The 22739-nt window shown below is 44.0% G+C and overlaps 1 protein-coding gene across 1 annotated transcript in view; it reads left to right on the top strand.

Moving 5' to 3' along the window:
• exoc5 (exocyst complex component 5) overlaps positions 1-22739 on the top strand; it is a 102804-nt gene that overhangs the window by 13850 nt on the left and 66215 nt on the right. Inside the window, exons 2-3 of the mRNA XM_086003254.1 lie at positions 1807-1901; positions 21461-21608. Coding sequence (XP_085859380.1) covers positions 1807-1901; positions 21461-21608 — 243 coding nt within the window. The remainder of the gene's footprint in view (positions 1-1806; positions 1902-21460; positions 21609-22739) is intronic.

Genomic DNA, 22739 nt, shown 5'->3' with positions numbered 1-22739 from the left:
GCGCCGCTCCAGGACACGTCTGCCGAAACCGCTCATTTACATATATCCACCCCCAAACAAAAGAACAGCTCCCGTGAGTTTTGTGGATTTTCACAAATAATACACTGGTATACATTTTATGTACAAAAAATTAGGTGCAGCATGGCCCACTGTCATCCGATATTGGTGTAACTGCGATTTCTGGGATTCAATAACTATTTTCTTTTCTAGAATTTTTCCTGTTGCGACCTGCACTATCCTCAAGCAAAGTGCTGTCAATCTCAAAGCAGCTGAAATTGTTCGGACCCCCCATTACCTCCAACTCATTCCAAAGGACTAAGCAGCTGGCATGGCCTTCTCAATGAGTATACCCCTTCTGTGCATGTTAAAGGAGGAGCAGCATGAAGAGGGTCTGCGTGTGAGGCGCCGAGGCAGAACACAGCAGCCCATTTGCCATTACCCTCCTGTTGGTGACGCTGCATTGGCTTGCGATGGGTTTTACGGTCCAGCGTAGGTAAATGAGCTCCGCAGGAAATTTTGGCGTAAGTTCTGGTCATCCAAATTGGCATGGAAACGGGCTGAAATTTCGGTGTCATTTCTGCGCACATGCAATCAGGAAATTTGGGCCAGAGTTTTAAATTGTGAATTGTGAATAAAATTGTATTTGTTTATTTTATGTACTCGGTGTAGTGACTCATGCGCAAATGCAGCAGGATTAGAGTAAAGACTTTGGTGTGAAATCACACTGGGTGTTGCTGTTGAGTGTCCAATTAATCCTTTTATTTTTTGGGTGTGAGTGATTTTATGTGTCAATCTCAAGTGAAAGTGCAAAATAGTAATTTATGCATATACTCAGGTGAAATAATATTACATGGGCAACATCTATTGTTAAGCTGAATTAATACAGGAAACTTTGTGCTATCCGGCACCCACGGGACCGAGCTGCTGCCGTTGCCTAAAAAGTGCCGTACTCTCCAGAGTTAATGTTGAGAGATACGGAGATTCTTATCTCCGTATTTGACAACAAACACTGTTGCTTAGCAACAGCTTCTAAACACTCGGGTGTGGCCCTAAAGCTGTTGCTATAGCTGCAGACCTTGCACAGCTTGACTGTTCAAACAAAGCAAAAAAAACAAACAAAAAGAATAAAAAACGGCGGCTGATTTTTGCCGGTGGCTCCAGATTGCCGGATAGCTCGCCTCCGGATAGCACAACGTTTCCTGTACAATGCCTATTTGAAAAGAGCCCAAATAAGTCATCTAAGATTATTGGAGCAGACATTTTCACTTGCACAAAAGATCTATGGTATATGAAAATATATATATGTAAAAATACATGTATGTCTTGGCATGAATTGACATGAATTCCCTTTCTAAACCTCCCCGCCTTGCTACCTCTTTCTACTTCTTTAGACACTCTTTAAAACCTACCTCTTTGACCAAGCTTTTGGTCACCTTTCCTAATATCTCCTTATGTGGCTTGGTGTCCAGTTTTGTTTCATAACGCTCCTTGCTGTATAAATGCAAGTTGTTGTAGTTGTGTGAGAATGACATTGAGTGACCTCTATGGAGGTATCCTCTTTTCTTTAAGTTGATAATATTGCTTTAATAGAAAGTAAATGCATTATCCTTAATATTTGATAATTGAAATATTAATGTGTTGGAAAATCCCTGAAGGCTTTGCCCCAAGGGTGTATATTGGGCATACTGTTAATTTATCCTAATTAGCTGTGCCATAATTTTTATCAATGTACATTTAAATGTGCTTGGCACTTCAAATTTATATTTCAGGTGGCTGGTGTTACATAGATTTTTATTTTGTTTTCAGGAACCTTTCGATGTTGATGAGTACATTGAACGTCTGGCATGGAGGACACCAGGTGGAGGTTCCAAAGGCGGAGCAGAAGGCTTTGATCCAAAAAGGTGATGAATTTTAATGAAAGCTTTTAGTCCATATTTTAAATTGTTGCAGGAATGGTGTACATCTTTTGTGTGGTAGAATTAAAAAAAACAAAAAAAAAACAGCAGTCTGTATGTTATAAGTAACGTTCTAGTCTAATGGATTTTTTTTGTTTTGGGTGTATAAGGTAGCTAACTTAGCTTATATTGTGACAAACTGGAATACATCAGGACACCTTAGTGCTCCTGATAACATTGGTTGCCATCTGGTAGTCAGAGATGCGTGTGTTAGCAAGATGTAGCCTTAGTGGGTAGTTTTTTTAAATTATTGTTTATGTAAAGTTGATGCCCCAGTGTCTCTGACAGCTATCATCTGGGCTCGACACTTAGTGATTGCTGATTGAGAGTGTATGCGTAACTTATTTAAAATAATTTTAAACTGCTGTTGGCTCAAATGAAAGCTCTCCCTGTTGGGTGTTAATGCGTAAAATAAGTCCTGCTTTCCACATGTGTGAGCAACTGTTATGTCCGCATGATGTTCTGGGCCGCTGAAGAAACCCTATAATCTGTGAGAGATAGAACTACCACAAATAGTCCTCATTTTTATTTTTAAAAAACCTAGTCACTTGAGTCTCATAAAACACTGAGACTGTCCTGGCTGGCTGACTGTAGTGGGAGTTGTGTATAGGTCCCCTGGTAGTAGCTGTGAAGTGCTAGATTGTATAAATGCAGAGATTAGACAAATGTGTAGCAAAGGCAGTGTGGTTTTAATGGGAGATTTTAACTTTCATATGGATTGAGATAAGCAGCTGCCAGAAAGGGAGTGAATTTCTTGTGTGTCCGTGATAGTTTTCTGCAACAATATGTCCCAGAGGCAACAAGGGGGCATGCCATATTGGGTTTAGTAATGAGCCAGATTTAGTTAACCGCCCAACTGTGCGTGAACATTTATCCAATAACGATCATAACATGATCGAGTTCAATGTAGCGTTTGAAAGGGAGAAATGTGAAACAGCTACTAAGATTCTAGATTTAGGTAAGGCAGACTTCAGCGGGATGAGGCAGAGACTGTCCACAGTAAACTGGGCAAATCTGTTAATGGGTAAAGCGACAGAAGATCAGTGGAAGATGTTCAACAAATAATTTGTGATATAGAACCAGTTTATACCCTGAGGGGCAAGAGCTCTACCTGCCAAAAAAAAAGCCATGGACGACTAAAGAGGTAAGGGACAGCATAAAACTAAAAGAAAAAGCATTAAAAAGTGCAAAAAAATAGCACAGATCCTGGCGAGTGGGAAAGATACAAAGAAAAACAAAGGGTCACACAACAGATAGTAAGAGCTACAAAAAGGGAGTATGAAAAGAAACTTGCAAGGGATATCAAAATCAATACAAAGGATTTTTACAATTAAATTAGGAAAAAGAGGGTAGTCGGGAGCAACGTTGGCCCCTTAAAAACTGAAAGCAGTGATATTGTCAATGATAAGGAAATGATGGACATGTTGAATAATTACTCTGCATCAGTATTTACAGTAGAAGAGGAGAGCATGCCAGAAATCCCAAGGAAACTAATATTGAATTGGGGACAGGGACTCAATAAAATTTTAACATAAGTAAAATAACAGTAATGGCACTGAAGAGTGACAAATCCCCAGGACCAGATGGTTTCCATCCCAGGGTTTTAAAGGAAGTAGGTGAGCACATTGCAGATGCCCTAACTATAATCTTCCAAAGTTCTTCCGATTCAGGAACCGTTCCTTTAGATTGGAAAATTGCGTATGTCACTGTAATGAAATCTGTTTGTCTTGATCCTGTATTCGTTTTGCACTCATGTATATTACCCTCCCCCACTGTGTATAGTTTCACTTCCTCTTTCCCGACTAACCTGGGAGGTTCCAGGTCTTGGCTCTTGGCTCCGCCCCTGACTTCTCTTACATAAAGATCCCAGGATCTGTATGACTCATTCCTGTGAACCAGTCGGCGTGTTGAGATGTTAGCTCTGATCTTAGTGATTAAAAGCCAACTTGTTTAAGTCTATAACTTCTAGTTTTGTGGTTATTGAAGGCCCATCAGTCACTCTGCTATTTAAGAATGGCGAGAGAGGGAAACCAGGGAATTCTAGACCAGTTAGCCTAACATCTGTTGTTGGGAAATTGCTAGAGTCTATAATTAAGGAGAGGGTGACTGAACACCTCCAAAATTTTCAGTGGATCAGAGAACCAGCATGGATTTCTAAAAGGTAGGTCATGCCTGACATACCTGATTGAATTTTTTGAAGAGGGGACTAAAGTAGTGGACAGGGGAATGTCTGGGTGTTATTTATATGGGCTTCCAGAAGGCATTTGATGAAGTCCCACATAAGAGACTGTTATCTAAGGTAGAAGCCCACGGAATTGAGGGCAAATTATTGACCTAGTTAGGAAATTGGCTGAGCGGCAGGAGATCTAGAGTAGGGATAATGGGTCGGCACTCAAATTGGCAGGATGTGACTAGTGGTGTCCCGCAGGGATCTGTTAGGGCCTCAAATTTTCACAGTATTAATGACTTGGATGATGGCATAGAAAGTCAAATATCCAAATTTGCAGATGAGACAAAGTTAGGCGGTATTGTAGGCCGTGTAGATGAAAGCATAAAATTACAAAGGGATATTGATAGATTAAATGAATGGGCAAAACTCTGGCAAATGGATTTCAATGTAAGCAAATGTGGGGTCATCCACTTTGGACCTAAAAAGGATAGAACAGGGTACTTTCTAAATGGTGAAAAGCTAAAAACAGTGGAGGTCCAAAGAGACTTGGGGGTCCAGGTACACAGATCATTAAAATGACATGAACAGGTACAGAAAATAATCAAAGGCTAATGGAATGCTGGCCTTTATATCTAGAGACTAGAATACAAGGGGGTAGAAGTTCTGCTGCAGCTATACAAAGCCCTGGTTAGACCACACCTGGAGTACTGGGAGCAGTCCGGGCACCACACCTTAGGATGGATATATTGACCTTGGAGGGAGTGCAGCGTAGCTTTACCAGAATGGTGCCCGGACTGCAAGGGTTAAGTTACGAGGAGAGATTACACAAATTAGGGTTGTATTCCCCAAAATTTAGAAGGTTCAGGGGTGATCTGATCAAAGTTTTCAAACTATTATGGGTAACGGATAGGGTCATAAGAACATAAGAAATAGGAGCAGGAGTAGGCCAATCGGCCCCTCGAGCCTGCTCCGCCATTCAATAAGATCATGGCTGATCTGATCCTAACCGCCAATCTACTATCACAGAACCATCTCCTGAATCTAACAGAATTAGACACACGAAATAGGAGCAGGATCAGGCTACACGGCCCCTGGGCCCGCTCCGCTACCCACAGGGCCATGTCCGATCCGAACCTAGACTCATGTCCAAATTCCTGCCCGCTCCCCGTAACCCTTAATTCCCTTTACTTCTAGGAAACTGTCTATTTCTGTTTTAAATTTATGTAATGATGTAGCTTCTACAGCTTTTGGGGGCAGCATATTCCATGGACCTACCACCCTCTGAGTGAAGTAGTTCCTCCTCATCTCAGTTTTGAAAGAGCAGACCCTTATTCTAAGACTATGCCCCCTAATTTTAGTTTCACCCATCATCGGGAACATCCTCCCCGCATCCACCCGATCCAACCCCTTCACAATCTTATATGTTTCAATAAGATCGCCTCTCATTCTTCTGAACTCCAATGAGTAGAGTCCCAATCTACTCAACCTCTCCTCATATGTCCATCCCCTCATCCCCGGGATTAACTGAGTGAACCTTCTTTGTACTGACTCGAGAGCAAGTATGTGTTTTCTTAAGTATGGGCACCAAAACTGTATGCAGTATTCCAGGTGCAGTCTCACCAATACCTTGTACAACTGAAGTAATACCTCCCTATTTTTATATTCTATCCCCCTAGCAATGAAAGCCAACATTCCATTGGCCTTCTTAATCACTTGCTGCACCTGCATACTAACCTTTTGAGTTTTGTGCACCAGGACCCAGTACTTTCCAATTTCTTGCCATTAAGATAATAACTTGCTCTACGATTTTTCCTGCCAAAGTGCATAACCTCACACTTTCCAGTATTGTATTCCATCTGCCAAATCTCTGCCCACTTACTTAGCCTGTCGATGTCCCCTTGCAGGTTTTTTATGTCCTCCTCACTCACTACTTTCCCCCCCATCTTAGTATCATCTGCAAACTTTGATATGTTACACTCGGTCCCCTCCTCCAAATCGTTAATATAGATTGTAAAGAGTTGGGGACCCAGCACTGACCCCTGCGGAACACCACTAGTTACTGATTGCCAGTCTGAGAATGAACCATTTATCCCAACTCTCTGCCTTCTGTTAGATAGCCAATCCTCTATCCATGCCAGAATATTACCCCCAATCCCGTGATTTTTTATCTTAAGCAATAATCTTTTGTGTGGCACCTTGTCAAATGCCTTTTGGAAGTCTAAATACACTATGTCCACTGGTTCCCCTTTATCCACCCTATATGTTACTTCCTCAAAGAACTCCAGCAAATTTGTCAAACATGACTTCCCCTTCATAAAACCATGCTGACTTTGTCCTATTAAATTATGATTATCCAAATTTCCTGTTACTGTCTCCTTAATAATGGACTCCAAAATTTTACCTACCACAGATGTTAGGCTAACCGGTCTATAGTTTCCAGCCTTCTGTCTACTGCCCTTTTTAAATAAGGGTGTTACATTAGCAGTTTTCCAGTCTGCCGGGACCTTTGCTGAGTCCAGGGAGTTTTGGAAAATTATTACCAATGCATCCACAATCCCTACCGCCACTTCCCTCAAGACCCTAGGATGTAAGCCATCAGGTCCAGGTGATTTATCTGCCTTGAGTTCCATTATTTTACCGAGTACCACTTCCTTAGTGATTTTGATCGTGTTTAGCTCCTCCCCCCCTATAGCCCCCTGTTTGTCCAGTGTTGGGATATTCTTAGTGTCCTCTACTGTAAAGACTGATACAAAATATTCATTCAGTGTTTTTGCCATCTCCATATTTCCCACCATTAATTTCCCGGTCTCATCCTCTAAGGGACCAACATTTACTTTAGCCACCCTTTTTCTTTTTATATAACTATAAAAACTCTTACTATCTGTTTTTATATTTTTTGCTAATTTACTTTCATAATCTGTCTTCCCTTTCTTAATCAATCTTTTTGTTATTTTTTGCTGTCTTTTAAAGTTTTCCCAATCCTCTTTCCTCCCACTAGATTTGGCTACCTTATATGCCCTTGTTTTTAGTTGAATACTATCCTTAATTTCTTTACTTAGCCACGGATGGCTGTCTTTTCTTTTACACCCTTTTCTTCTCAGTGGAATATATATTTTTTGGAAGTTGTAAAATAACTCCTTAAATGTACACCACTGATCATGTATCGTCTTACCCTTTAATCTATTTTCCCAATCCACTCTACTCAATTCCGCTCTCATACCTTCATAGTCTCCTTTATTCAAGCTTAGCACGCTTGTTTGAGATCCAACCTTCTCGCCCTCTAATTGAATATGGAATTCAACCATGTTATGGTCACTCATTCCAAGGGGATCCTTTACTAGGACATTTTTAATTAATCCTGTCTCGTTACACAGGACCAGATCTAAGGTTGCTTGCCCCCTGGTCGGTTCAGTTACATACTGCTCAAGAAACCCATCCCTAATACACTCAATGAACTCATCCTCAAGGCAGCCCTGCCCAATTTGATTTGTCCAATTAATATGATCGTTAAAATCCCCCATAATTATAGATGTTCCCATATTACAAGCCTCAACTATTTCCTGATTGATACTCCGTCCAACAGAGTTGCAACTGTTCGGAGGTCGATAGAGAGAAACTATTTCCGCTGGTTGGTGATTCTAGGACTAGGGAGCGTAGTCTAAAAATTAGAGCCAGACCTTTCAGGAGTGAAATTAGGAAAAGCTTCTACACACACAGGGTGGTAGAAGTTTGGAACTCTCTTCTGTAAATGGCAATTGATGCTAGATCAATTGTTAATTTTAAATCTTGAGATTGATGGCGTTTTGTTAACCAAGTGTATATGGGCCAAAGGCGGGTTTATGGAGTTAGGTCGCAGATCAGCCATGATATCATTGAATGGCGGAACAGGCTCGAGGGGCTGAATGGCCTACTCATGTTCCTATGTTCCATATTCTTCGGGTGGATGGGGCAGGATGTATTAAGATCCTTTCAGCAGGGAGTCATGGATTTACTATAAACAATTTTTTTAAACAATTCAGTTGAACAGACTTCTTCCCATATTTGTTGTGTAGTTTACAAGAAAACTTGTTGACATCTCCATTTCATACAGCATGTTTTGAGTGCACAGTTTTTACATGTTGAGCTGCAACAGTCCGGTATATATGGAGTGTTCTACAAAATGTAAGTGGCAAAACCACTGTTTAATGGCAGATGACTATTGCCAAAAGGGTTTTAGTCTTGAGACAAGAATGTGTACCTATATTGATTTCTAGTGTTTCCAGTCTGAAAGGGATGCCTGTGTTTCCTGGGAACACTAATAACTTCATGCCACCAAACCTAGGCTTCATTAGTTTTGAGTTTTTTTTATTGTTTCGATACAAATTTGGTTATGCAAAATACCTTGTATTTTATGTGTCCTTGCATGTCCTCCATATATTGCTATTACTGTATTATGAATTCCTCTTGATGATGGCTTTCATAAAATGTAATCTCATTGAGTAGCGAACAATTATACTAGGAATATTTGAACATCAGAGTTAATTCTTATTTACTGGACCATTCTCCTGGGAAGATGTGAACATCCCAGGATGATGCTTATTTCCTGGAGCATTTAAGATATGGTTTGCTGTGATGCATGTTTGCAAAGGATGACCTTAAAAGGGCCCACTTCTTCATCAGAGGAAAAAAAATGCTGATTAAATGCAGAGATTTTCTCTGTGTCTCCAGTTCTTTGCTTTGCTTTACATTTGAGGAACTCTCAAACATCTTGGATGAAGGTTACATGGCAAAGATTTACTTCAAGTCTGAGACTGCTGAAAAGAACTACAAGGATTTTGGACTTTCGCTCCTTCTGTTGAAACAGTTTATATCTTTTGCAAGTCCGCTTATTGTACTTTTAGTAACCCGTTACATTTTTGGGTTTCGTTTACTCATCTTGCTCTACATATTTTTGGCTTCTGTGTTTCAGACTGCTTACATAGGTGAACTCTAGCTCTCTACATCCCAGGAACACTGCAAGTCCTAATATCTAAGTGCAGTTCATGGTGTGCCCAGGTGATGAACAGAGAACCTTTTTCAGATTACTTCAGCTGCTGGTTCTAGCCTGTCTTCATGGGTTCCTTATTGTCTTTGTAAGCCAACAAAATAACATGACAGTATATCTTGCCTGAAGCTTTAACTGCCAGACAAATTTAAGCATCAGTAGAATAAGTGAATATTCTTAGTAACCTTACATTTTCTACAGTACTTATTAAGTGCAACAGACTCTGCGCTAAAAAATAATAAATAGCTCACAACGTCTATATAAACTACGTTGTAATTAATTTTCATACATAGTGGTTCCTTTTCTCTTCCCACTAACTATGGAAGTTAACTGGCTGAATTAATTCTCTGGGAGGCTTCAGGTAGATTCACTGTGGAGGTTACAGGTAGGTTCACTGGTTTGAATTGAACTGCCAGTCAAACACATTTGAATAAATCTGTTTGAAATGTATTTTGGTCTTTTGCCCTCCCAGAGGTCATGGTATAGCTGAACTGGTACCTTGACAGACAACATCTGAAATGGGTAGAGGAGGCGGGGCGTATGCTCGTCTTTATGGTCACCTTGCCAAAGAGTGATATGGGAAGGATCCATTTGGTTAGTTCAGTGTGTATGCTGGTATGGGGGTGGGGTGGAAAAGAGAGAGTTCCTTTTGTACAGGATGGCAAGTTTCAGTGTGATATTTACATCGAGGTATCTGAAGCCAGTCCCTAACCATTGAAAGAGGTAGGATGCCCTTATTTGTGTGCAACATCCTGTTTGAGGGCATAACCTCCATTTTAATGTGGTTGAGTGTAACTGAGAGTTGTCCAATTTTTTTGATGCTTTGGAAGATACTAAGGGATGAGGTGGTTGGGTTGGTTACACACAGCAGCATGTCATCAGCATATGGGAATATATTGCCTACATTCCCTCCTTCCTGTACTCCATGGATGCATGGGTTCACTTGTTAGAGGTTCCATGGCCAGGGCAAACATGAATGCGATGGGAGGTAATCTTGTCTGGTCCCCCCACTAGTAATACCGGAGAGCTGAGGGCATTGGCACACAATATGCATGTGGGATGTGAATACAGGATTGTAATCTACTTCCTGAATGTGTCGCCAAAGCCCATTCTTGCATGAGGAGGAATTTCCACTTGATTTTGTCAAATATCTATCCTACAGCCAAGGATAGCACCAGGGCAAGTGTTTTATTATAGTGGTGCACCACGCTAAATAGCCACCTGGTGTTTTCTCTTGAGTGGCGGCCCTGCATAAAGCCTGTTCGGGCTGTGTGGGCAAGCTCAGACTGCATGTAGTCTGGAAGCTAAGATTTTGGCCAGTATTTTATAGTCTATTGAGGAGAGATCTAGGTCTGTATAATGAGCACTGCTATAGCTTATAGAATCATGGACATTTACAGCACAGAAGGAGGCCATTCGGCCCATTGTATCTGTGCTGGTCGAAAAAGAACTATCCGGCCTAATCCCACTTTCCAGCTCTTGGTCCATAGCCTTGCAGGTTACAGCACTTCACGTGCATATCCAAGTACTTTTTAAATGTGATGAGGGTTTCTGCCTCTACTGCCCTTTCAGACAGTGAGGTCCAGACCCAGACTGCCCTCTGGGTGAAAACATTTCTCCTCCACTCCTCTCTAATCCTTTTACCCATTACTTTAAACCTATGCCCCCTGGTTATTGACCTCTCTGCTGAAGGAAATAGGTGATTCCCCTCCACTCTATCTAGGCCCCTCATAATTTTATACACCTCAATTAAGTCTCCCCTCTGCCTCCTGTTCCACAGAAAATAACCCCAGCCTATCCAATCTTTCCTCATAGCTAAAATTCTCCAGTCCTGGCAACATCTTTGTAAATCTCCTCTGTACTCTTTAGTGCAATCACATCTTTCCTGTAATGTGGTGACCAGAACTGTGTGCAGTGTGGCCTAACTAGTGTTTTATACAGTTCCAGCATAACCTCCCTCTTGTATTCTGTGCCTCGGCTAATAAAGGAAAGCATCCCGTATGCCGCCTTAACCACCTTACCTACCTGCCCTGCTACCTTCAGGGATCTGTGGACATGCACTCCAAGGTCCCTCTGTTCCTTTACATTTCTCGGTATCCTACCATTTATTGTGTATTCCCATGCCTTGTTAGCGCACCCCCCCCCCCCCCCCCCCAATGCATTATCTCACACTTCTAAATTTTAAAAAATTCATTCACAGGATGTGGGCGTTGCTGGCAAGGCTGACATTTATTGCCCTTGAGGAGGTGGTGGTGAGCCGCCGCCTTGAACCGCTGCAGTCCTTGCGGTGAATGTACTCACAGTGCTGACTGTCGCAGCGGTTTGTTACAACTGAGTGGGTTGCTAGGTCATTTCAGAGGGCATTTAAGTGTCAATCACATTGCTGTGGGTCTGGAGTCGCATATAGACCAGACCGGGTAAGGATGGCAAGTTTCCTTCCCGAAAGGACAATCCGGTAGTTTCATGGTCACCATTACTGATGCTAGGTTTTTATTCCAGATTTTTATTTAATTAATGGTGGGATTTGAACTCACGTCTCCGGATTATTAGTCCAGTCCTCTGGATTACTAGTCCAGTAACATAACCACTATGCTACTGTACCTCCTGGTTCTACTCTCTGCCTTTCTTTCCCTATTCCTCTTGTTTGTGCCCCTGGGGTAGATCCCTTATTGAGTGCTGGGCAGTGAGGTAGAGTTGACCAATTGTCAATTCCTCCCCTTGTACCCACAAAGGCTCTGGGCTGCTGTGACTCGGTAGGCATGGTGGTCAGTCTTCTGTGGGCTGTGTCCAATGCCAGATCCACTCTGTCATCTATAGCAAGGAGATATCTGAGGGTGCTTTGGATGAAGGGTATAGGCCTATTTATCCCCAGGACTTCAGGAATATGTATGTTATTGCAACACCCCTAATTGCCTATGTCTTTTCTTGGTCCCTTTTTAGCAGGAGAGTAACTGAACCTATAGGATCTTTATCTCGGCCTTGCTTCTGCTAACTCAGGATTCCAATTCACTTATTTAGTTTTCCACACAGATGTTCCTACTATGGAGCTCATTGATCGCTGCATTCGTATTCTGGATGGCTGCTACATCACTTTCATTGAGCTTTATGCTCTCTTTTTCCCAACCACCACCTCCCCAAAATGAGGTTCGCTAGATTTAATTTGTCTGTCCTTAGAATCACATTTTACTGGTTTATGTGGGAGGACAGTGTCAGCAGTTCCTGGGAATCTGTGTTGAGGTGGGTGCGGTCAGGATCTTAAGTGGTGCTCTCTGCGTTTCGGACAAGGACGGTATCAGTGGTGATGCATGTTTTGGCAGTTGACAGAGGAGAGCTTTGGGATGCTTTTGGCAATGGCCTGTCTGCTGGGACTTATGTCTTCTATTCACCAGACTGATACCTGGGATAGCAGGAATGACATATGAGGAGAGATTGGGTCGATTGGGCTTATACTCGCTGGAGTTTAGAAGAATGAGAGGATCTCATTGAAACTTATAAAATTCTGACAGGACTGGACAGACTAGATGCAGGAAGGATGTTCCCGATGGCGGGGGAGTCCAGAACCAGGGGTCACAGTCTAAAGATAAAGGGTAAGCCATTTAGGACAGAGATGAGGAGGAATTTCTTCACCCAGAGAGTGGTGAACCTGTGGAATTCTCTACCACAGAAGGCAGTTGAGGCCAATTCATTAAATATATTCAAGAAGGAGTTAGATATATTTCTTAAGGCTAAAGGGATCAAGGGATATGGGGAGAAAGCAGGGACAGAGTACTGAGTTTGGATTATCTGCCATGATCTCATTGAATGGCGGAGCAGGCTTGAGGGGCCGAATGGCCTACTCCTGCTCCTATCTTCTATGTTTCTATGTGTCCCAAGGGGAGTCACGGTGGGGGGGGGAGTTAGAGGCTCATCAGTGGCTGTATCTCTTGGAAGGGAGTTTGTGCACAACACTGGTGAGTGTATCCTGCCTTTTGTGATGTGTAGGAACTGTGGAGAGGTGTTCCTTGCTGGTTCTGCGGCTTGGGGTTCTGTAGGATGATCACCTGGGGATGAGGATGAAAGGAGACACCTTTGTTAAGGCTCGGGGTGTCTGTTATGGAGCTCTGGAGACCAGGGAGTTTTGTGCTTGGAGCTCGGTCAGTTCTTCCTGGCTTAATGGAGGGGGAGGAAGAGTTTATGGAGGGAATTCCAGTGCATCGGGCCGAGAGGGATGAAAACACAGCCACCAATAGAGAGGTGAAGGGAGGGGAAGAATGCACAGTAGGCCAGCGTTTGAGGAACACAGATTTGTGGGGAGATTGTGGGGCTGAAGGAAGTTGGCGATCGGGAGGGGCGAGGCCATGAAGTGACTTAAACACAATGAGAATTTTAAATTGGAGGCATTGGGGAACTGGGAGCCAATATGGGTCAGCAAGAATTGGAGTGATGGGTGAGCAGGATTTGGTGAGGGATAGGATACAGGCAGAAGAGTTTTAGATGAACTGAAGTTTATAGAGCATGGAGGATGGGAGGCTAGCCATGAGCGCATTTAGAATAGTTGAGTCTGGAGGTGACAAAGACATGGATCAGTTTCTGCAGTAGATGAGCTGGGGAGGGGTGGAGGTGGGCGATGTTACAGGGATGGAAATAGGTGCTCTTGTGATGAAGATATGGGGTCAGAAGGTTAGCTTGGAATTGAATAGATGCCGAGGTTGCAAACAGTCTGATTCAACCTGAGTGTGTGGCCGGGAAGAGGGTTGGAATCAGTGGCAAGGGTAAAGAGATTGCAGCAAGGGCCGGCAACGATGGCTTTGCTTCTCCGTGTTTAACTGGAGCAAATTGCAGCTCCGCAGAGAGGCAGTGGAGGGCCCGAGAGAGGTTGTAGAGAGGTAGAGCTGGGTGCAATCAGCATATGTGTGAAAACTGGCCCCATGGCCTTGGATGATGTCACTAAGAGGCAGCATGTAAATGAGGAAGAGGAGTAGAGGGGCGACGTTGGAGGACGGTGTGGTCGACCATGTCAAAGGCAGCAGAGAGGACAAGGAGGGAAAATGCACCATGCCACAGTTACAGAGAATGTCACTTTTGACTTTGGCAAAATGAGTTCTGATGGAGGACTCGCTCAGTGCAGAAGTTGAAGGAGAAAATAAGGACTGTTGTCTAGGGGAGGTGGAGGGGAACTTGGAATGGGGTTTGAAGAGCAGTAAGGAATGAGGATTTTAAAGGAGAGCTGAGAAGGTTGAGGAAAAGGTGGCAGAAGAATAGGGGGAGGAGACCGAGGTAGGATTGGGTGATATCAACTAATCTGCCACTCCTGTGGTTTAGCTGGGGCAGGTGGTGGAAAGTGTAAAGTCTGTGGGTTGTTTAGTTAATTAATACACAGACTCCAAGAGTAACTTAAAACAGGACTTTACTATTCGAAGGTCAGGGCGAATCTGCCCAATAACTCCTGGCACAACACTTATATACTGGTGTGGTCACCGTCGGTATTACCGTATACAGAAGCCAAACAAAGTAGTGCCACACCTAAAATAGTTCTCTTAAAGGTGAACGGTTACATACAATAGTTCTCTTAAAGGTAGACGGGTACATACACTACAATCCTCCCTTTTTAGCTTACAACATACTTATTCCCCATTAAACATAACATATAATCAACTTCATGTAAAACAATTCACAGATATAGTCTCTGCGGGAAACAGTTCACAGATTCAGTCTCTGCGGGAACAGTTCACAGATTCAGACTCTGGTCTTGACTCGGTCCGAACAACATCTCTGTGGTATAGCCGGTTCACATTTCTAGCGTGACTCATCCAATAGTCTTTCCCTTGGCTTAACAGCTTGAACTTCCGTCCTGCTGAACCAGCAGTGCTGACTTTTACAAACAGCTGGACTGCCTTGGTAATTTTTCCTACTTTCCTGATTTGGCCCCCTTCGTGGGGCCCACGTGCATGATCTGATAGAAGTGATAATGATTTAGATGGTTATCGTCTTCTGCTTCGTCTTTTTCTTTTCTGCTTCTTGGAGACTCTCGGGGCTCCCTTATCCGCTGCCAGCTGTAGCGCCACCATCTCCCTATGTTCCTTAGACTTTAAGTGCTTCATCCTGATTTCTGCACTTTGGGAGTTTTCATCACAAGCTGGGCAGACCAAGTCATCGTAATATTCCGTGTCACTCAACAGGTCATGGTAATATTCGGTGTCGTCCTGAGCTAGTCTAGCGAGAGGGCCTGCTACTTCTTCCGTACCCAACTGGACGTTAGCCGACTGTTGTTCCCTCCCTAGACATCTTTCCTGAAGAGACTTCTTCATGCGTTCATATTCATCCCGCTCTTCCTGGGTTTCCTGCAAATCCTTCACTAATGACCTCGTTTGTGATTTCAATACTTCCACTTCCGTCGGGGATTGATTGATCAGGCTATTCAATCCTTCTACTGGAGCAGCTGTTTCAACATTCTGCTGTTCACATAGACGTGATTCAGCGTACTTTTGGCATCCCTGTAAAATCTGTGTTGCAACCTCAGCTATTTCCATAACTTTTGAGAGCTCCGAACTTCCCTTTGAAGATTGAAGCTCGTGTTCAGATTGTTCCCATTGTAGAGTCTTGTCCTTCAGCATATGAAGGAGTTGGCTGACCGTTAACTCTTCCACGGGAACACTGTGGGTCAGAGTCTTCTCCATTTCATCCACCTTTTCCTCCAATGCTTTCACCTTCTTTTCCTCTTGTACTTTGGCTTCCAGCGCTCGGAGAAGTTGCGCCTTGATGCTCTCTAGCTCATGTTCAGAGGCCATTCTTACAGTCTCTGTGTTTCTTACAGTTCCCTTTTCTTCCACTGAACGGATTCCCAGTTGAATCTGTTCTTCAAGTTGTTGAATCTCGGTCATTGCCGCCCCATATTTGTCTTGGGTTTCCTTTAATATTTTTATGAGTTCTTGTACATCTTGTCTTTCATGTTCTGCCATGTCTTTCACCTCTAATTTCTCATCTATGGATGGAACTTCTACCGATGAGTCTGTCTTGGCCTTGAGCTCATCAAGAATTTCCTGCAGCCTTTGGACTTCTTGCTCATGTTCAACCTTCAGTTGCTCATATGCTTCCACTGAAACTAGCTTTTCGGAGGTTGCCGAGTTAACCCCTTCCAGAATTGTAGCCTGGGCCTGTTCATACTGTTCTTTCAACTTCTCACACTCTGCTTGTAAGGAGTCGTAGAGAAGAACTGGAATAAAATCCTGGCTTCCTGAAGATTCCTCTTCATTTGCTTCTTCCTGCAAATATTCTAACTCCTGAACAGCATAAGGGAGATGTGATCGGTAATTGGTCACGATGGCTCTATGGTCGCTCTCTGCTTGAGCTAGCTGCTTCTGTTGTCTTTCCAGATTCTCCCATTCGGTGTCATAGAACTTTTTCATTGTTTTCATCTCTTGTACGAGACGGTAACTCAATTGTTCTAATTGTTGTCGTAATTTGAAATAAGTTTGAGTCCGAGCTCGGTGTTCTTCCGTCATGGATATGTCCGTAACTTGAACAGGCTCAGAATTTTCTGTCAAACTAGGTTGTCGTTCGGTGGAGTTCTGTTCTGAAACTTTGTTCTTCTCTGGAGCATAAGCCTTTATGCATGCCTTCGTTTTTCCAACCTTCGTCGGCAAGTCCATTTCAGCCTTGTCTTTCATATTTGGGTTGGTCTTATCGTCATCCGTTTCAGAATCTGAGCTGATTGTCTGCACCGAGTCCTCACTTGTTATGGCTTTTAGATAGTGCCATTCCATGTCTATTTTCTTGATCCACTCCCGTCCTAGAAGTGGTGGTCCTCCCTCATGTAGTACGTATAAGTTCATTCTTGGGTGTTCTTTACCCCTATCTCTCACTTTGACTCTTATCTTTCCCATGGGGTATACTTTATGCCCCGTGTATGTCTGCAATACGAACTTGGTATCTCTTAAGGGTATATGTGAGAATAGCCGGTGGTAATCCCTTCGATTTATGACTGATAGAGCTGATCCAGTGTCCAACTCCATTTTCACTTGGATTCCAGCTATTTTTAGCATGACCCAGATAGTTTGAAGGTCAGCTTCATTACTCACATTGTGAATTCTCAGACTATCCAGTTCCTTGCAGTTGGAGTGTGAGTCCGAATTCTGTTCTTCCGGACTCTTCCTAGTCACCTCATGTACCTTCCTGTACCTCTTTTGTGGTGACTCATTATTGTTGGTCTTCTTCCCTGACCGGCATACCTTAGCTATGTGACCGAGCTTGCCACATTTCCTACATTCCTGGTTTTTAAACCAGCATTGGTTCTGGTCGTGTGTTGTCTTCCCACAACGATAGCATTTCGTTGTACCCGAAGTAATTTGCTGCACCCTGAGTGCCGCTGCCTTTAGCTGCATTTCCGCCGTTCCTTTCGCTGCGGCTTCGTTCGATGCAGCAATAAGGACAGCCTTCTCAAGTGTAAGATCGTTCTCTTCGAGCAGTCGTTTTTGTGTTTCTTCCTTCGACATTCCGCACACGAATTTGTCTCGCAACGCCTCTGTCAGATTCCCTCCAAACTGGCAGTGTTTCGCTAGTCTACGCAGTTCGACCAAGTATTCTGCGTTGCTTTCGTCTTTCCTTTGCGTTCTCGCATAGAATTTGAATCGTTCCGCCAACATCAACGGTGTGGGGTTCAAGTGATCCTTCAGAACAGCCACAATATCATCGAAAGTCTGATCCGCCGGTTTAGCTGGTGATAGTAGATGCTTCAAGAGCCCGTATGTCTTCGCGCCCATCGAGTTTAGCAAGGTTATAGCTTTGTCATCTTCTATTTTATTGGCCTCCCAATAGATCTCGATGCGTTCCACGTACGTGGCCCAGTCTTCTACCTCGGCATTAAAATCGTTGATGTTACCACGCTTGAGCATCTTCCTCTCTTTCTGATAACACCCCGAATTATTTCTTTAACTTTTTTTTTTCTAAGATGGCGGTTTTCCCGCGAAAATGGCGGTTTCCCGCGCTTATCTTCTCTCCCCGCCCACTTCAATGGCGGTTTCCCGCTTCTGTCTTCTTCCCCGCCTAATGGCGGCTTCCCGCGTTTCTTCCCTAGCGGGAGGGGTACACTTTCCCCCACAGGCGACGGCCGCTGGCTTTCAGATTCACAGCCTGCGCGTCGGCTTCAGTGCTTTCCCTTTTCTCGGCAAGGCAACCGGCACTGGGTACACCCCGTTGACGGCGAACAGGTTCAGCCGCTGGGCTGGCTCTCGCTCAGTTCCCCTTGCTCGGGCTCGGTCTCTCTCCCGCTCTCTCGGCTCTACCGGCGCTGGGTACACCCCGTTGACGGAGAACAGTTTCAGCCGCTGGACTGGCTCTCGCGCAGTCTCCCTTGGTCGGCTCTGCCTCTCCCGCTCGCTCGGCTCCCAAACGCCTCTCCCAGCCGTCTCGCAGTCCGGTGCTTCCCTCCCCGGCTGCGGCTGAGTTTTTATATCTTCCCACGCCTACGCTCCCGGTCGCAGCGCTTCGTGGCTTCGGTCGCTGCCCGGCCTTTTTCGCCGGTCGCGGTCTAGCTGTCTCACGATGCCGTTGCGTCCCCAGCCTGTCTGTACCGCGGCTTCCTTGCTCCACGCTGCCCCAGTCTCAGCGCCTCTGGGCCCGACTTCTGTCCGGCTCCTTTCACCCTTATCCTCCGGTTATTCTTTTTACTTTTCCCTTACTCACAGTCACCGTGGCCGCCTTGCTTCTCGTGCTGATCGGCTCACTCCTCACCGTGGCAGAAGGGACAGTCAGTGCCTGTTGCTGATGGAAGTCTTTGTCTCTGAATTCTTCCTCCTTTCCAGCTCTGCAGACTCGAGTTTTCTCCCAGCAGAATGACGAGGGCGGTTGCCTCTTCTCGACGCTCGTTAACTGCTTCGGAATTATTGTTGCCGCAGGGTACGATCGGACTCGTCGCCACTGTAAAGTCTGTGGGTTGTTTAGTTAATTAATACAGACTCCAAGAGTAACTTAAAACAGGACTTTACTATTCGAAGGTCAGGGCGAATCTGCCCAATAACTCCTGGCACAACACTTATATACTGGTGTGGTCACCGTCGGTATTACCGTATGCAGAAGCCAAACAAAGTAGTGCCACACCTAAAATAGTTCTCTTAAAGGTGAACGGTTACATACAATAGTTCTCTTAAAGGTAGACGGGTACATACACTACAGAAAGTATAGCCAGGTAGGATAGTTTCAGTGAGGGACAAGGTTTTGCCACCTGTGAGCCAACTTTCAGTTAAAACCATGTTGTCAATGCAGTCGTCCACAATAAGGCCGTGCAAATGTGGAGAGGGGCAGTGATTGTTGATCTGGTGGTGTCCGAGATAGGCGAGGTGAGCAGGATGGGAAGTAGATTAGCGAGATTCGCCCCCAGGGGGCATGCTGGGCGAGAGCAGAGGTTGGGGCAGTTGGGTTTGCTGCTCGTAAGGAGGTAGTGACAGGTGCCCTGATGGGCCCTTCGATAGATGATAAATTCAGTACGTCAGTAATAGAGCATCTATAACATTCATTCACATAAGGCGAGGGGCATGCAGAAGAGGTGAAACAGGGAGCTCAGACTTATAGAAAAAGAGTCAAAGAAGTACAGAGATGACAATAAGAGAAAGTTTGAGAGAGCCAAGAAGATGGAGATGAAAAGAGATGGAGACAAATAAAAATGTACATGGATGCGAATAACTAGAATGTGAGCGAGATATACCCACTTTTTATTTTGTCTGTGAGCATTATTGCAGAGAACTAGTTAAGTGATGACTGTTTCTGAGAAAATCAAAGTTTATTTTTTGACACTTTGAATATAAAATAACAGGGACAAAAGAGAGAATTTGCACTTGTAAACTCGAACAGCAGTGCCAGAATTTCAGGCCAGTAATCCATCCATTATCTCTGTGACTTTTTTTATTCATTCATGGGATGTGGGCGTCGCTGACAAGGCCAGCATTTATTGCCCATCCCTAATTGCCCTTGAGAAGGTGGTGGTGAGTCGCCTTCTTGAACCGCTGCAGTAGGCATGGTGAAGGTACTCCCACAGTGCTGTTAGGGAGTTCCAGGATTTTGACCCAGCGACAATGAAGGAATGGCGATATATACTTCTAAGTCGGTATGGAGTGTGACTTGGAGGGGAACTTGGAGGTGGTGGTGTTCCCATGTGCCTGCTGCCCTTGCCCTTCTAGGTGGTAGATGTTGTGGGTTTAGGAGGTGCTGCTGAAGAAGCCTTGGCGAGTTGCTGCAGTGCATCTTGTAGATGGTACACACTGCAGCCATGGTACGCCGATGGTAAAGGGAGTAAATGTTTAAGGTGGTGGATGGGGTGTCAATCAAGCGGGCTGCTTTGTCTTGGATGGTGTCGAGCTTCTTGGGTGTTATTGGAGTTGCACTCATCCAGGCAAGTGGAGAGTATTCCATCATACTCTTGACTTGTGCCTTGTAGATGGTGGATAGGCTTTGGGGAGTCAGGAGGTGAGACACTTGATACAGAATACCCGGCCTCTGACCTGCTCTTGTTGCCACAGTATTTATGTGGCTGGTCCAGTTAAGTTTCTGGTCAATGGTGACCCCCCCCCCCCCCCCCCCCCCCCAAAAGGATGTTGATGGTGGGGTATCAGCAATGGTAATGTCATTGAATGTCAAGGGACGGTGGTTAGACGCTCGCTTGTTGGAGATGGTCATTTCCTGGCACTTGTGTGGCGCGAGTGTTATCTGCCACTTATCAGCACAAGCCTGAATGTCGCCCAGGTCTTGTTGCATGCAGGCATGGACTGCTTTATTATCTGAGGAGTTGCGAATGGCACTGAACATGTGCAGTCAACAGCGAACATCCCCACTTCTGACTTTATGATGGAGGGAAGGTCGTTGATGAAGCAACTGAAGATGGTTGGGCCTAGGACACTTGTCCTGAGGAACTCCTGCAGCGATGTCCTGGGGCTGTGATGATTGACCTCCAATCACCACAACCATCTTCTTTTGTGCTAGTTATGACTCCAGCCAGTAGAAAGTTTCCCCCCCGATTCCCATTGACTTCAGTTTTACTAGGGCTCCTTGATGCTACATTCAGTCAAATGCTGCCTTAATTCATTCAATGCCCTCAATGAAAAACTTTCATAATTTAGCCCAACACAAGGGGACAAAGGCGTGGGTGTGTGAAATACATTATCCCAGTAATTTGTCTGGGATAATGTAGTTAGCCATATTGGAAGCCCAGTGATGTTGTACTTTACCAGTAATTACCAGAAGCCACAAACTGCTTTTTTAAAGGGCATAAATTTGTACAAACACTTACTTTTTGTATAAACCTAGTATTTGAACATGTTGGATGAACATACTCTTTTGCAACAGGCTTTTGGAAGAATTTGTGGACCACATTGAGGAGCTGAAGATGCTGGATGAGCGCATCCAAAGGCGAGTGGAGAAACTGGAACAGCAGTGCCAGAAAGAAGCCAAGGAGTTTGCTAAGAAGGTTCAAGAATTACAGAAGAGCAACCAGGTCAGTATCGTCTCTCTGGTATATTATCAGATTAAAATGCTGTATTTGGAAGTATACTGTATTTTAAACCAACCAGATTGTTTACAATTTAGATTTCACAACTTGTTCTTTGTACAAAAGTGCTGTAAGTGTACCTGAAACAGATTAGGGATATTTACTGCAGTCAAAGTATTGTAATTATCTGTTGAATGTAGCAAGCTTTGCCACCAAACTACTGAAGTTGGTACAGACTAATTCTCTTGTTTTTTTTAAAATTCATCTTGCGTATTGAACTGTGTAGTAAATAAGTTGTAAACAGCAGTGTTTTCATTCTAACTCCTTTACCTGTTGCAGTCACCTACTCTAGTTCTGGTGGTCTGTTTCCCAAGTATTTAGTGATTACAGTTTCAACCCCCACACCTTCAGTTCATATGGGCTAACTAGTTTCCGATACCATTGTTGTCACTGCAGGTTATGGTAACAAAAGCACAGAAGAAAGCAATAATTGCAAAATATTTCTGATAGCTTGGAAACATTCTTGTAACTAGTTCCAATGCACCTTAAATACCAGAAAAAACCCCGGAAAGATGCAAAGCTTGTAACTAGCAGTGATTGGCCAGAAGTGGAAGAGAATTTTAATATTGTCATTACTGTACCATAGCTAATCTGGGAAAAAAATTGAAATCTTGACAGGAAGGTAATTGACTCCACTCTGACTGTATATTAAAAGTTTTTTTTTAAATACACCAGTTGGCAACAGGATGCAGTTAAGATAAGAACAGATATCCGGAATCTGATGCTGATGTTACTGGGGTATCAGTGGGCAAGTCGCAGATGCCCTGTAGTTTAATGTTATATTGCTAATTCAGCCTTCCAATTCTTTTCATATATATAGATTGAGCAGTGCTATGTTTTTGAGAGTGGTGTTCTGGAAATGGAGTGTTCTAAGCATAGACTCTTCAATGATTCATATTTTCCACTCAGACCCAACATTTAAGAGGTGCTGCTCAAGTAGTGGCTTTGCTGGAGTTGTAGAACAGCATAGGAATGCATGAGACCTTCCTTTCTTTTCTTTCCTCCCCTCCCCAACCCCCTCCCCAAAACACTGCTTCATGGCTAATACCTGAATTCTACCTGATTGCAGCTCCCCCC

Source organism: Somniosus microcephalus, chromosome 12 (genome assembly GCF_052327205.1).
Source record: "Somniosus microcephalus isolate GS21.2 chromosome 12, FLI_Smic_1.0, whole genome shotgun sequence".
NCBI classification, from domain to species: domain Eukaryota; kingdom Metazoa; phylum Chordata; class Chondrichthyes; order Squaliformes; family Somniosidae; genus Somniosus; species Somniosus microcephalus.
This window is presented reverse-complemented; position numbering and strand designations above follow the sequence as displayed.